General features: G+C 46.9%; 1 protein-coding gene across 3 annotated transcripts in view; it reads right to left on the bottom strand.

The window, feature by feature from the left end:
* Nucleotides 1-15,463, bottom strand: part of DIP2C (disco interacting protein 2 homolog C) — a 372,892-nt gene that overhangs the window by 57,476 nt on the left and 299,953 nt on the right. For all 3 annotated transcript variants that reach the window (XM_032623322.1, XM_032623323.1, XM_032623324.1), the window contains 8 exons: nt 15,088-15,202; nt 14,414-14,615; nt 12,361-12,470; nt 10,975-11,055; nt 4,816-4,939; nt 4,150-4,271; nt 3,174-3,285; nt 2,976-3,085 (listed from right to left, as the gene is read on the bottom strand). In XM_032623322.1, the coding sequence (XP_032479213.1) occupies nt 2,976-3,085; nt 3,174-3,285; nt 4,150-4,271; nt 4,816-4,939; nt 10,975-11,055; nt 12,361-12,470; nt 14,414-14,615; nt 15,088-15,202 (976 nt within the window). The remainder of the gene's footprint in view (nt 1-2,975; nt 3,086-3,173; nt 3,286-4,149; nt 4,272-4,815; nt 4,940-10,974; nt 11,056-12,360; nt 12,471-14,413; nt 14,616-15,087; nt 15,203-15,463) is intronic.

Here is a 15,463-nt window from a genome sequence, read left to right as displayed (position 1 = left end):
AACACAACAGATTTCTCTGTATTAATTTTGTTATCCTGCACTTTACTGAATCATTTATTCTAACAGTTTTTGGTGGAGTTTTTAGTGTTTTCTATACATAGCATCATGTCATTTGCAAATAGTGACAATTTTACTTCTTCCTTTCCAGTGTGGATGCCTTTTATTTCTTTTTCTTGCCTAATTTCTCTGGTTAGGACTTCCAGTACTATATTAAATAAGAGTGGTACAAGTGAGCATCCTTGCGTTGTTCCTGATCTTAGAGAAAAGCTTCAGCTTTTCACTGTTGAGTATGATGTTAACTGTGGGTGATCGAATGATTTTTGATATGGGTACCAAGACCATTCAACGGGGAAAGGACAGTCTTTTCAACAAACGGTGCTTGGAAAACTGGATATCCACATGCAAAAGAATTACGTTGGACTCTTATCTAATACCATAAACAAAATTAACACAAAATGGAGCAAAGATCTAAATATAAGATCTAAAAAATAAAACTTTTAGATGAAAATATGGGACAAAAGTTCACAACATTGGATTTGGAAATGTTTTCTTGGATACGACACCGAAGGAAAAGGCAAAAAAAATTAGACTTCACAGAAATCTTAAAATTTTGTGCATCAAAAGACACTATCCATAGAGTAAAAAGGCAACCCAAAGAAAGGGAGAAAATATTTGCAAATCATGTATCTGATAAGGGATTAATATTCATAATATATAGAGAACATCTAGAACTCAACAAGAAAACAATCAATTCAAAAACAGCAAAGAACTTGAATAAACATTTCTTCAAAGGATATATACAAATGGCCAATAATTCCATGAAAAGATGCTCAACATCATTAACCTTTAGGGAAATGCAAATCAAAATTACAATGTGATATCACCTCACATCCATTAGGAAGGCTACTATTAAAAACAAACCAACCAACCAACAGGGAGTTCCCTGGTGGCCTAATGGTTAGGATTCCAGGCTTTCACTGCAGTGGCCTGGGTTCAATCCCTGGTCAGGGAACCAAGAGCCCACAAGCCATGCGGCGCGGCTCTTCCCCCGCCAAAAAAAGAGGACATCCAAAAGAAAAAAAAAAAAAAAACCAATGGAAAATAAAATACAAGTGTTGGTAAGGATGTGGAGATAGTGGAAACTTTGTGCACTGTTGGTGAGAAGGTAAAATGGAACAGCTACTGTGGAAAATAGTATAGCAATTCCCCAGAAAATTAAAAATATAATTACCATATGACCCAACAATTCAACTTCTGGATATATACTTAAAATTGCTGAAGGCAATGTCTCAAAGAGATATTTATACACCCATGTTCACTGCAGCATTATTCACAATAGCTAAAATGTGAAAGCAACTCAAGTGTCCATTGATAAACGAATGGATAAGCAAAATGTGGTAAATACATACAATGAAATATTAACTCAGCCTTAAAAAGGAATTCTGATACATACTTCAACATGGATGAACGCTGAAGACACTATGCTAAGTGAAAATAAGCCAAACACAAGAAGACATATACTGTATGATTCCACATAAACATGGTACCTAGAATAGTCAAAATCATAAAGACAGAAAGTAGAGTGGGAGTTGCTGCAGACAGGGGTGGTTTCAGTTTTGTGAGATGAAATGACTTACAAAGATGAGTGGTGGTGAGAGCAGCACAGAATTCTGAACATGTTTAACACCACTGAGTTGTACACTTGAACTGGGTAAATGGCAAATTTGTGGTATATATATTTTACCACAATTAAAAATTGGAAAAAAAAGTAAATGGAGTAAGAGAACTAAATGAAAATTATGCAAACCCAGCAGTCAGGTGGATAATAGGTGAAGGGCTTCCTGAGGCCAGAGAACTTAACCGTGTCTTTTTTTTTTTTTAACATCTTTATTGGAGTATAATTGCTTTACAATGGTGTATTACTGTCTGCTTTATAACAAAGTGAATCAGCTACACATACACATATATCCCCATATCTCCTCCCTTTTGCATCTCCCTTCCACCCTCCCTATCCCCTCTAGGTGGTCACAAAGCACCGAGCTTATCTCCCGGTGCTATGCAGCTGCTTCTCACTAGCCATCTATTTTACACTGGTAGTGTATATATGTCCATGCCACTCGTCCCAGCTTACCCTTCCCCCTCCCCATGTCCTCAAGTCCATTTTTTACATCTGTGTCTTTATTCCTGTCCTGCCCCTAGGTTCTTCAGAACATTTTTTTTTTTAGATTCCATATATATGTGTTAGCGTATGGTATTTGTTTTTTTCTTTCTGGCTTACTTCACTCTGTATGACAGACTCTAGGTCCACCCACCTCACTACAAATAACTCAATTTCGTTTCTTTTTATGGCTGAGTAATATTCCATTGTATGGATGTGCCACATCTTCTTTATCCATTCATCTGTTGATGGACACTTAGGTTGCTTCCATGTCCTGGCTATTGCAAACAGAGCTTCAATGAACATTGTGGTACATGACTCTTTTTGAATTATGGTTTTCTCAGGCTTAACGGTATCTTGACAAGGACATTGCCTGAGCTTTGAGGGTCCTAATTCTGGTGACACACATAGTAGTTCCATCATTCTTTGATAGGAAAAAGCATCATTTCAGAGGCGATGAGCAGCGTGCTGGCAAGTTATGAGACCCATGTTAAACAACTGAGAAACTCCAGTGCACAAAGTTTTATAATAGAATACTGGGATTTGAGAACCAGCAAGAAAAACATAGGCAGTTTTTAAATTAGAGGTTAGGGAAGCTCTGTTTACATAAAAAAAGAGCTGGAACATCTGGAAATAATCAGTCAGCCTAGCTAACTATTGAAATGGTCACGCATTTTAGAGCTTGAACAAAATGCAAATATATCGCTCTCTCCATGTTTTGCTGCTAGGCCCCACTAGAGCCCTATACCCATAAGAATGAAAACTGACCATTGCTTTGTGGCTTGCTAACTAGTATTACGCAGACTGTGTTTCTCACCTTCACTCCAGCTAGCATCCCAGTCGTGGACACACTAAAATCAAGATAGGCTAGCATGTCTGGGTTGGAAGGTTTGTAGATCTGGGCAGGCCGCTTCTTTGGCAAATCATCTAGAGAGCAAAACAAAGCTGTTAGCATCTCTGACTTAATGGAAAAGCAGATAAGCAAACAAACATATCAGTGAGTTGGAGGACGAACCTGTGTCCAGTATCGGGGGCCAGGCCCTGACGTCTACAGCTGCAGCTGCCTCCCTGGACCGTAACAATTTACAGATCAGTTGTGTTGTCATCAAACAGGCGGAGCGGCTCACCTGAGGGTCAGAGAACAAGGAATGGAGAGGAGGAGGGTAAAGGACGGGGATGGACGCATGCTCATGTGCCAGCTGTGCACCACGTGGAGGCCATGAAGCTCGCAGCACAGGCTGGGCACCAGGAGCACAGCTGCCTCACAAGGGGCTGTGCTGGCCAATGGAGTTCCACATGACCAGGAATCTGACCATGGAGCACACAAGCAGACCTTGTGGGGACTGAGGTCCCTGGCAGTATCGCCTGTGTGATGGTCACACACAGAAAGCAGCATCCAAACTACCTGCTCTCACTGTTAGCTCCGTCCCCCAGAAATGCACACATTTACACACACAGTACCATCTACCAGAGTGACAACCTTGAGGGTCCTCCAACACAACTACAAAGAAGTATTCATTTGTGATGTCCCTTGTGGTTCCTCCTCCAAGGGAAAAACATATCCTAATCCTTTTTAAACTTCCCCAGGCAAAAAAAAATTAAATCAAATCTATACTTTCAAAAAGGAACAGGATGCTTCTCAATCTTGAGGCAAGAACCTTTAAAAATGTATGACTTTCCCACTTGTTTTGGTCTGCTCCTTGGGCTTGGTAGGGAAGCTCCCAGTGTCCAGAGGGATGCCCTCTCTGGGCATCAATTCCCACGCATTGTGGCAAAGCTGCTCTCTAGCCCCTAATTCTACGCACAAGCTGCTATCTTCCTTCCAGAACGTGATGGCCAACTCCTAGAGGGAAGAGGCTGAGTCCCACTCCACCGCTGGGACCGCCGACTCCCATGCAATCCCATGCCTGCACCCAGCCCTTCCCCGGGAGCCCAGGCTCTGTGATCTGCAAGCCCAACACTCAGGCGCAGACACCCGCAGGCAGCGTTACCTCCACGATCATCTTCACGGTTGGCAGTGTGGTTGCGATGTTCTGTGGGTGTGGAGGACGGACGGTTATTGGCACACAGCCTGCATACAGGCAACCATAAAATGCTGCGATAAGGTCTATTCCTACATGGGGAGAAAAGCAGAAGTTCTCACTTGAAACAAAACAAGCTGTTTAATGGCCATCATCCCTGTCAGCAGAATCACCAGCCTGGAAACAGTCAGACGGGTACGGCAGTAACTGAGACCTTGAACAGACCTGTCCTCCTCCCTGTGGGTCTGTTAAACTTCAGGGGTAACTCCCACCTGGCCCGTTCTTTTAGGCACAGGAAGCCAAAGCAGGCCAGAAGCTTGATTGCTCTCATTTCTCTAAGGAATTACTCAACTTTCTGATTATCAATTCAGTAGTCAAGGATTTAACTACTATTGATTAAATGAACGACCTCAGATAGCTAATAAAACAAATTTAGATTGAAAAGTCGTTGTGAACTACCGCTTTATCTGTGTCCCTACTATTAGTGGTATAGCACGTAGCACAGTCCGCACAAGTGAGCCAGGCAGGAGAGACAGTGCCCATTTTTGGTGGTAACACACAAGGTCATCGAGCACCAACATGTGCAGTGAAGGGTCTCTCGGGCAAGGGCTGGTCTTGCATGGCCCTGCTTCTTACCTGGTGGGTAGACTAGAGCGACGTGGTCCCCATCCTGCAGGTGCCCTCTCTCCATCAGCATCACGGCTATCTTCTCAGCCCGCTTGTGCAGCTGGACACACGTCAGCGAGTTCGCTATTGTGCCCTGAGTAGCACAAGAACAAGCGGGTAAGATTTTTTTTTTTTAATATGACAGCTTTGAGGTGCAGTTCATATACCATACAACTCACTTATTTAAAATGTGCAGTTAAATGGATGTATCTGCAGAGTTGGGCAACCATCACCACAGTCAGCTTCAGAATGTTTCTGTCAGCCCCTAAGAAGACCCCCCCCCCCAACAGTTACCATTCACTCTCCTTTCCTCCCCACTGGCTAAGAAGTACAACACCAAAGAGGCATCTAGACACGTTTGTATTAAAAAGAAATATTTAAAAAACAATGACTTGACTTGAAAAAACAGCTAAAATCACAAAAAAAATCAATCTAGTAATTCTGGGACTTAAGTGTAATTGTCATGGGCAATAAGAATTAGTCATAAATCTGCAGGACTTGCACTATGAAAAGTAAGACTAATTGAAACTGCTTTTAAGAAAGACCACATCAGGGCTTCCCTGGTGGCGCAGTGGTTGAGAGTCCGCCTGCCGATGCAGGGGACGCGGGTTCGTGCCCCGGACCGGGAAGATCCCACATGCCGCGGAGCGGCTGGGCCCGTGAGCCATGGCCGCTGGGCCTGCGCGTCCGGAGCCTGTGCCCCGCAACGGGAGAGGCCACAACAGTGAGAGGCCCGCATACCGCAAAAAAAAAAAAAAAAAAAAAAAAGAAAGACCACATCAAAAGTCAGGGAGGTCAGAAAACAAACAAACCCCCAGAAAAGCAACAGTCAAAAAAAAAAAAAAAAGTCAAAAAACCCCCAAAAAACACAAAAGAAAAAAAGGGAATTGTCAAATTCATTTAATGTAGATTTTTAAATATGCAGGAGCAAATGTAAAACACACTTGGATTGAAAAGTACCTTAAAAAAGCTTTGTAGGCGAAAATCAGTAGCAAAGTAGGTATAAGAGATATCAAAATACATGATGTTTACTCTTCAAAGAAAAGCAAGAATGAACTGCAAATTATAAACATACAACTATCCAAAGAAAGTTTCTCTTGAGAATGCACTTTTCATTTGCACATATTCCCAGGTGAGAAGAGATCACTGTCTACAGCTATTTAAAAACTGCTTCTTTATTATCAATTCCTACTTTAAAGGGATGAACAGGGTGAAGGACCTTTCCTCAAGCAACAGGCAAACTGGCCAGGAGTGTCAGGTGAGGAAGACCCTGCAGCTGAAGAAACGATGGTGGACAACTGGGCCAGATGCTTTTATTTAGGTGGGGAGCTTCCAAGGAGGGTAAATGAGCTGGTGGGTGACACGGAAAAGACTGTCGCCTGAGCAGAAAGTCAACAGGAAGGTGGTGTGAGCAGCTGGTTGTGTGGGAGGAGAAACGTGGACAGGAGAGACCAGAACCTTTGGGGCCGTTAAAGGACACTGGTGACCTGGTGACTTGAGGTGTGGAAAGAGACATTAGAATTCCCACCCAACTGGAACACGTGCACAAGGTGGGTGGGAACCGATGGGAGTGAAAACCATTTAAAAGGCATCAGGATGTATATACCAGCAGCCGGTGTTTGCCTAAAGCACTCACGAGATCACTGATGGCCATATCTACCCTGGGAAGCAGTAGGCTCTCTCCATAACCGGGGCCCAGGGCCGCAGAAGCCCGGCAAAGGGAGGCTGCCCAGGCAGCTGCCAGCCAGGTTCTGGTCCCTTCCTGCTGTGCTGGCACTGGCCTCTCCCATAGTGGACAGGATTAGCTTACATTTCCCTGATTTGAACTTTCTCATCGTATGTATTTTCCTTAATTACCTTCCTTCTAAGAAAGGTTAAAAAATAATAGAAAAAGATATATGAAATGGAAGAGCCAGAAAGCAGAATGTGGCAAAGCTGGGTAAACACAGAAAGATCCATGAGACTGGCGTCTAGAAACCCAGCCCAAACCTGAGAACTTGGTGCCTTCTCAACTGGACTGTTCCTCTGAGCAGTTACTCCTGGGGAACACACCTGTCGCATGAACCAAAACACACACTCAAAAGGACCCAAAAGTCCTGTGAGCTCTTCTAAGTGAAGATGGGGCACCAGCCCCCAGCACAGCTAAGGTGAGGCCCATGCCAGGCCTCCTGACACGCGCACACCAGCTGTCCTGGAGGGAAGCCAGCACTGTGCTCCTGGTTGTTGCTGGGGACCAGCTGTGCTGCTGGTGGGGTGGCAGTGTGCCACAGGGGAGTCCCACCACCACCAACCTGCTGTCCGCTGGTCGTTAGCCAGTCTTATCTTAAGCAGCAAGCATTCTCTGACTGAGTTGTTCAACTTCTGGGACTGATCTTCTCCCCATTATCCAGAGAGCAGACACTGATCCCCTATCATAACCAGTTTTTTTGTCACACAACAAAGCCTATGAGATTTGAGAGGCATCAGTGACTCACAACCAGCAGCCATATGTTTTGACTCTGTTTATGAAATTTCCACCTCCAGGTACTTTAAAATGGTGAAATTTAATTGGCATTCTGTCCTTTAGGAATCTCTGCGAATGTTTCACAATACCCTTTGCCACCCTACGGGCTTTACCCCAGACAGGAGGAGGGCCCCTCTGAGTAGTCGGTTGCCAACGAGCCCAGCCCAGCCTCTCTCCTCCACCCCAGCCTGCAGGCTCCACTGGCTTCACTGTGGCTCCCGGCAGGCTCCACGTTGAGGGAGCCAAATGGGATACAGGCCTCATCCAGCCCCGGACTGTGCATCACCACTGGTTATGGGGAGTCTCAATACAGCCTTTCACCTCGGGAGAAACACCACTGATTTTCAATCACATTTCATTTTCCAAAGTGCTTGCTGTCATAAAAACATGAAATGCTGTTTATCCTCAGGTCAATGGTTACCTGGCATCCTCATCAACATTCATGGGAAAAGTTGGGTTTTCAGTACAGAAACCCACTGCCTAAGAAGAATGTTCTAGGAAAAAGCACCTCACAGGAAATTAAGGCTAACTTTTCCTAAAAGAAGCCTCGGCCAGTATCATGACAGAATGGCAATGCAGGGTAACCCACTACCCAATCCCTATTCTAAAGACCACAGATTTCAGTGTCAAAGACTGTAAATGTAGCACCATTTTAAAGTTTTACATTAAATTAAATAATGACAAGTAAAAAACATACTGAGGAATGAAGAACAAGCCAAACAGGATTCACATTTTTAAATTCTCAAAAAGTAAAAAAAAAAAATGTTAAAAGAGTTGGCTGGTGTTTCTCTTAAAAAAAATAACAGGGCTTCCCTGGTGGCGCAGTGGTTGAGAGTCCGCCTGCCGATGCAGGGGACACAGGTTCGTGCCCCGGTCCGGGAAGATCCCACATGCCGCGGAGCGGCTGGGCCCGTGAGCCATGGCCGCTGGGCCTGTGCGTCTGGAGCCTGTGCTCCGCAACGGGAGAGGCCGCAATGGTGAGAGGCCCGTGTACCGCAAAATAAATAAATAAATAAATAAAATAACAGATGCTCTTCTGTATGTAAGTAAGTTCTAAGAATGTAAGTCTTCCACGATTTGCAGTGAATCACATCCTCACTTCCTACTATAAACCTCTCATAACAACTCTGATCCTATCGACTGCATTGCCGTGGAGGAGGGCATATGAGTGAATACTGTGAAAAGACAGGAAGCCAACGGGTAACCGTTTTAAGGGAGCCACGACCAAGTTGGGGAATTCACAACCAACGGAAGGGGCTGTCCAGGACAGAGGAAGCCTGGAAGCACGTTGGGGCCCTATGCTGGAAGGACAGCGTTTGGGTATATTGAGTAAAACACATTATTAGAATGAATTTCACCTGTTTCTTTATACTTTTTTAAAATATTGCTTTTAGAAAACATTAAATTGTGTGTGTGGCTTGCGCTGTATTTCTATTGGACAGTGCTGAACTAGAAGGTTGAGTGAGTGGAAATGACACTGTAACCACCATGGAAATGATGCTCTTGACCTTTGGTTCAGGTTGAACACTTGTCCTAAGTGTGCACGTGGGGTTGGAGAGGCTGGGAATGAACATAGATGCCTGGCTCCGATATGACCCTTCCAGCTGTTTGGATGTAGCTGCCTTCATGTCAGCAGAGCCTCAGGAGATAAGGTCATGTCTGAAGGGAGGCTGTTGTAGACCACGCTGTCCCTGCGCTGACCTGAAGTAAACTTTCTCATGGCCTTGACCTCCACAGCTCAACCCATCAGACCTTGTATTGCTGCTGACGAAGCCCTTCTAGAATACGAGTCATTTCTGGTGAACACATTTCTTCTAATGATCCAATGTCTAGCCACAGAAAAGGACAGTGAACTCAGGGTCTGGGAATGGGGTTGATCTGCCCTGCACATTGCCAGTCCCCAAGCGAGACGCAGTTAGCATGGCTGTCTTCCTCCCACTGACAGGACTATAGTCTATGAACATGCCTGAATCATTTTTGAATCTTTGTGTTTGGGACAGATAAGAAATATCCTCTTACCCAGAGCTCTGGAGGGGTCAAGCTGCAGGGGAGGGAAAAGGGATGCTGACCCAACTCTCGCCCCCTCGCTGCCCACAGTTCACGGGGGATGGCAGGCCTATCCTGGCCTGGGGATGTCCTGTCCTACCTCGTCACGTCAGCACCATGGCCCCACTCAGGGAGCTGAGCGAAGGGGCTCTGAGTAGGAGTCCTTCCCAGGGGCTGGGGGACAGGCTGCAGTGTGGCTCTAGCTCCAGCTGCCCCTCTGAAGGTGCTGTTGGAAACCTCTAGAGGACACGAGAGACTCTGGAGAAAGAAGGGGAAGTCCCCAACAGTCTCCAGGAGACACGCCACGTGCACAGGACGAAGAAAGTCAGAAGAAGCAATTAGAGAGACAGGACAGCACCAACCGGCGACGGTGCCAGGAAAGGAGAGTCTTATCTGTGTTTACAGGCTGAGGAGGAGCCAGAGGAAAGAGATGGACGAGAGCAGCAGGGCAGGCACGTTTCAGATGCGACGCAGGGCCTCCTGGTACCCACACGACCGTCGGGCTTGCCCTGCGTCTCACCACCATGCACCTGTGCGCAAGAGCATTTATCCTGGGAAGAGGGTCCACTAGGCCCAAGCGTAGGCGCCAAAAGGCAAGGGTAGCAAGCGTTCCTCACAGAGGCTGGGGTGCGGGAGTGCTTTCTAAGACTCTTCCTGGGGTCGGTCTTGAACAGACACAGTGAACAAGAAACTGCTGAGGTCAACTCAGCACGCAAGGCAATTCAAGACAAGCTGTGTCAGAGGAGGACCAGAGGTTACTTCTACCAACTAAATCACCGCAAAACTTGTCTGTAGCTGGATATCCAAATTATAGGTTCAGGGAGTAACTTACATTGTTGGCATTTCCTTTCACTTGTCCTTAATCTACTGCTTTAAATGACAAGAGGTGCCTTCGTGCACTAAGATTTTGCCATTTTGCAACTCTGAAGAACTTCTTAAAGTTGCAAGTACCCATGCTTGTCAAGACGACCTACGTTAAATCTATTTTTCAGGCCGTATTTCCAAAGCAAACACAAAGTTAACAAACGTATTAAAGACTTCTGCATTTAACGTTTATTGTTAGTACTATTTCTTGCCTTACTCTTAAGTACTATTATGGAACACTATCTGAGGAGTTTGCTTTTCTAATACGAGATGTAAATATGAACTTTAATTATAAAATAGAAATTATTTTCATTCCTAAGAATGAAAGCCTATAACTAAAACATGACTTCTTATAAAAAAAAGGAGTTGAGTAATAAAAATAAAGACATAAATACCTCATAGATCTGCAATTGTTCTGCTGTAGACATTCATCACTCATTTTGAGGGGAAGGGAAATATTGCAAAACAATATTGCTAAAATACACACAAAAATATATGTGTACACACACGCACACACACACACACACATGCTCAAACCCTTATATTTAAAAGCAACCTCTCTTAGGTGAAAAGGTCTCAGTCAAAATAGCAACAAACAAACAAACAAAAGGATCCAGGTAAGACTGAGGAGAAAGGTTTGAGTGGAGAATATGATACAGAAGCATGAAATTGTGGACCACACAGGGAACGGCCAGGGCACACGGGTGGGGCCTCACCCTACAGTTGAGCAGCGTGTACAGCACGTGATCGGGGGTGGTCTGCGCCCTCCACTGCAGGACCTCCGAGAGGAACAGGAACTGGAACAGAGCACAGCCATTAGGTCTAGACTGTCCTGGGGGGTTGGGCTGGGCTCAACATCTAAAAGTTTAGTCTGTCTGGGTGCTTTTAAGGTGGCTTAAGACAGAGAGAGGATAATCCCATAGAAATATAATTGACAGAATAAGCAGGTGCTCGCAGTGCTTTCCTGACAGTGATTTGGAATTCACTGTGCTTGATTCAGACCCAGGAGTCAGAGGGCTGGTGCCAGGCCACCATGAGGGAAGTTTTCTGAAACTTGCCCAAGGATGGGAAGACTCTATTCCCCTTATAGACAGAGTAGCCGACACAGAAAAATCCTGTCTCCTGGGGCTTCCAGAAGATGCAGCAGTGATTTCTGGGGGTTGCAATGACAGAATCAGAGCTACCCTGTTTCAAAAACGGGCTCTCTTAAATTTGTTGTGTTTACAATGGCCATCCCTGAAGTCATTCAATAGCTCTGCAGGTCACACAGGTGACACATACCCACTGACTCAGTCTCTAGTAACAAGGATGGCCCTGTTTAATGTCAGGACACAGCACTAGCGTCAGGATACAGGAAACACCCACATCTTCACCTTAATCCATTTTACGATGGAAATGTACTGTGAGGTGGGGAACATGGTGATCAAGTGCTTTCAGTGAACGTGTTACTACATGTTACCAAATTGGCAACATCTTAAATGGGTGATTTTGCCACATTTCCTGGGAGCCCATTTAGAGTGGGACCACCTTTTGGTGAATCATGAGAGTTCTCAAGGCTGAATGTTCTAATGGGGACTTGTAGCTATGCGTGACAAACTGTGTGTCTGATGTTTAAGTGGAGTGGGGCCCAAGGATTCCTCCTACAGCTCCCAAGGCTGCTTTAAGAATGTCTGGCTCCCGAACCTGGGTTTTGCATTAACGTTTTCTTGAATTCCAACCATCAAAGGACTGAAGCCTCACTGTAAGGTGGCTGTGAGGCAGTGTGAGTGTCAAATCAGGGCTGGAGGGAGAATCAGGAACAAGTGCTTAGGGGATGCTAGGACACGACAGGGATTGCAGACACTGGCCTTGGGCCTGCTAGTCATGGGACTGCATCACCTACCCATGCAGTCCTACAACACTGCACCCTCAGCAAACACGTTTTCCTTATAAAATTACACAGACATCTCTTGCAGGACCAAGAGGGCAGGTAGGAAGAAAGGTCATCAATGGTAGATACTGGGCTGCCAGACAGGGCAAGTGGGAGTTGGTGACGCTTGTGATACAGCATCTGGGCAGGAGTGGAGAAGAGCCCAGGTAGACGTCTGACCCTCAGCTCTCACCTTCCGGGCCTGGTCATTGTCTTCTATCTGGCCCAGGTCTCTGCCGCTGGCCTGTGCGATCCTCTTCCCAGACACCAGGTTCCCCACCATCACAGAGGCAGGGCCGATCTCTGCAAAGAAGCAGCGGCACACACGTGAGGAAAACACGAGTGAAGTTCCTGAGAACATGACTTCTCACTTTGGGAAGAAGCTTACTCTGGGGAAATCCTTTCAAAGACGTAGCTTTGAAAAATCTAATTAGAACAGGATTTCAAGTAAGTCACTACCATGAAAATGACAGCAAATATGAACAAGCCTCAAGTAAGGGTACATAGAAATAAAGCTTTCACCAAATTCCCATAAGTGTTCTCCCAGGCCGCTGCCTTTGTTCTCCAGTTAGGGAGATGCTGACATCTATTCATTTAGTATTTGTTAAAAAACAAACAACAAACAGTTTTTTGAAGACAAAGTTATATAACCTCCAATAATTAACAAGAATAGATGAGATAACCAGGTACCATTAGAGAATCCTTTCCTTACAATTGCCAATCACACGAAGCTGCATTTTCTGTGCTGCATGTAAGAGCGGTGCGGATCCTGGTACCTGCCATGTGCGCCCTGAGGAGGAAGGCGCCCAACCTGGCTCTCAGAGCCTGTTCACTGGGCCACGCGTCCCTGTCATGGGTTCCTAGATGTCTGACAGGTGTCTGAGCCCTGCAGCCCTGCAACGGTCATGCATCTGCCAACGATCCCTCATCATAAATGTCTGTCCTAAATTCTGCTGTCACAAACTGCGTCTCCAACACCTGGGCCCACTGGCCACCGGGTCGAGGCATCTGATGATGGACCAAGGTTAAAGGTGGGAGAAGGAGGTTGGGACAGTGAGTGAGGACACCCCGGGGAGCCGAGACACTCCTGTCGATTCCGTAAGAACACAGCGAGAGCCAAGCTGTGGCAATCCCGGTGCTGCTGCTTGCACAGAGGGGCAAAGTCGGGGAGCCTGGTACCTGCTTTCCTCCTGCAGTATCAGCGTCCTCACCTGAATCTGGAGAGACCGCTCACCCCCATCTCATCAAGCTCACTTCTAGGGGTGGCCCGGGGATGGGCTGGTTCCTATATCTACCGCCAACTGTGCTGCGCCCAGTACCCACCAGCCACCTCTAGCTGACTCGCCAGGAACTCTGCCCGTGCTGCCACTCTTCATCGGTGGAGTGAAGAGTTGTCAGGGCTAGGCCTGTCTCTCCTACACTCTGGACCCACAGCCTTAGGCAGTTCCTGAACCCCTCTGTGGTACGATTTCCTCATTTCCTTGCAAAATGGAGATAAGAGGACGAAATCCATGAGGATGAAATGAGTTAATACATGTAACGTGTGGACAAGCGGCCCGCCTGTGCCAGGCACTGTTGGTCGTCGTCCTAATACCCCAGCCCGAGCTCATCCTGGCTGCCTCCGAGGTCTGTCTGCACATCAAGCCTGGAGGCCTGGGGACCCTCCATCACTACACTGGCAGAAGAGTTGATTCCTCACCACCATATTCTTGCAATGAATTCGTTTTCACTGATAACTGTGTGCAGCCTTAAAGACTATGATCAGTTAGCTGCTAGGAGGATCAAGTCAGATGGTAGATAATTACGTGTTCCCCAAATTGCAAAGCAGCAGACAAATGTTTACCACCATGACAACGTCACGAGTTGATCTGTACGATTCCTCACAGGCTTCCAGCTGCTGTGACTCATGAAACAGGTATGGAAGCCTTATTCTAATTTGTTCAACAGGAAGCCATGACCCTGAGAGGTTCTCTGCCAAAGGCCACCCAGGAGGTCTGACAACTGCCAAGAAGGCTAGGCTCAGGCACTGCCAACACCTCTCCAACCAAGTGGTCTACAGCCCCTGCTGTCTGGACTCTGCTGTATTCTATCCCATGTTTGGTAGAAAGACATCGCTTAGCGGGAGGCTGACTTGCCTGGGAGTGTGTGATGGGAGACGGGAGGGGAGGGAGGCTGAGAACCGTGGTCAGCGTGGCCCCCACCCAGCTCCAGGGCCATCCCGGGCCTGCACGGCCCTCCAGATGTACCTGGTTGCTTCTGCCGAGGCTTGGGCAGGTTTGTGACGCACGTGTGGGGGCACATCAGGACATTGCAGGGGTGAAGTGAGCCCTCCAGGAAAAGCTGCTTCGTTTCTGACAAATGGATGCCACCGAGTGGGGTTTTGGGGAGGGTGTTTGCTGGAACCAATGCCAGACAATAAACCCCAACCTGATGTATACTGTCGATTGCCTGGAAGGTCGTGAGAGAGGGAACCGTGTTAAAATAGGTATCATGAACAGGCATGGAGCAAATACTCAGACTGTGCAAATCACAACACAGAGAAGCAGGTGCAGCACCCGTGATGCTCCCGGCATGGAGACGCTGAGGTCAGAGGAGGGCAGGCTCGCCAAACGGAGCAGAATACAGTTTCCATAGCACTTGTGGGACACCACACACACAAGAACGGACACTGGGAGAAAAGAAAGCACGCTCTCAAGGTCATAACCAAAAGGTCCTGCTGCGACCTCCACGAGCGAGCGGGAGCCAGTTCTGCAAACCTCTGAACCCTAAGCCTGGTCTGTTTAGCTCCTTCCCTAGAAGGCAAGTGTAAGTTTCATGGCTGATGCAATCTCTGGTCAAAAGGAGGGATGATCAGAGAGCACAATGGTGCAGGGAAGCTCACGTGAGCCCAGGAGAGGGGCTCGGGGCAGGAGCGAGCTACCTGCAGCACCCTGCTCATCCACTGGAAGCTGTCCTCCTCCGTGGAGTCTGGCCTCTGCTCAGCCACGATCACGATCCTCTCGTCGTGCAGGACAGTCACCGAAAACACGGCTATTCTGTGGGGTCAGACAGGAAATCGCGGTGATCACATGCTGGAGAGGCTCACAAAGGGATTGGCCCTGCCATAAAGCGCTTCGCAGCTGTTACAACTGCAGAGCTCAGGGGTTCCCAGTGCCAACTACCACCTTGACGGGTAATTGCAGCTTCCAACTCCCAGGTGCTCACCCACGGAAGTGCGGCTTTGGGGGAGAAGCCTGGCAAAGCCGGAGGGCAGAACCACCACACTTCCTGTGGAGGTAGCCCGTGGCTTTGGGTGA

This window comes from Phocoena sinus, chromosome 2 (genome assembly GCF_008692025.1).
Source record: "Phocoena sinus isolate mPhoSin1 chromosome 2, mPhoSin1.pri, whole genome shotgun sequence".
NCBI lineage: Eukaryota > Metazoa > Chordata > Mammalia > Artiodactyla > Phocoenidae > Phocoena > Phocoena sinus.
The sequence above is the reverse complement of the archived record's forward strand: the minus strand, read 5'-3'. Positions and strand labels throughout refer to the sequence as shown.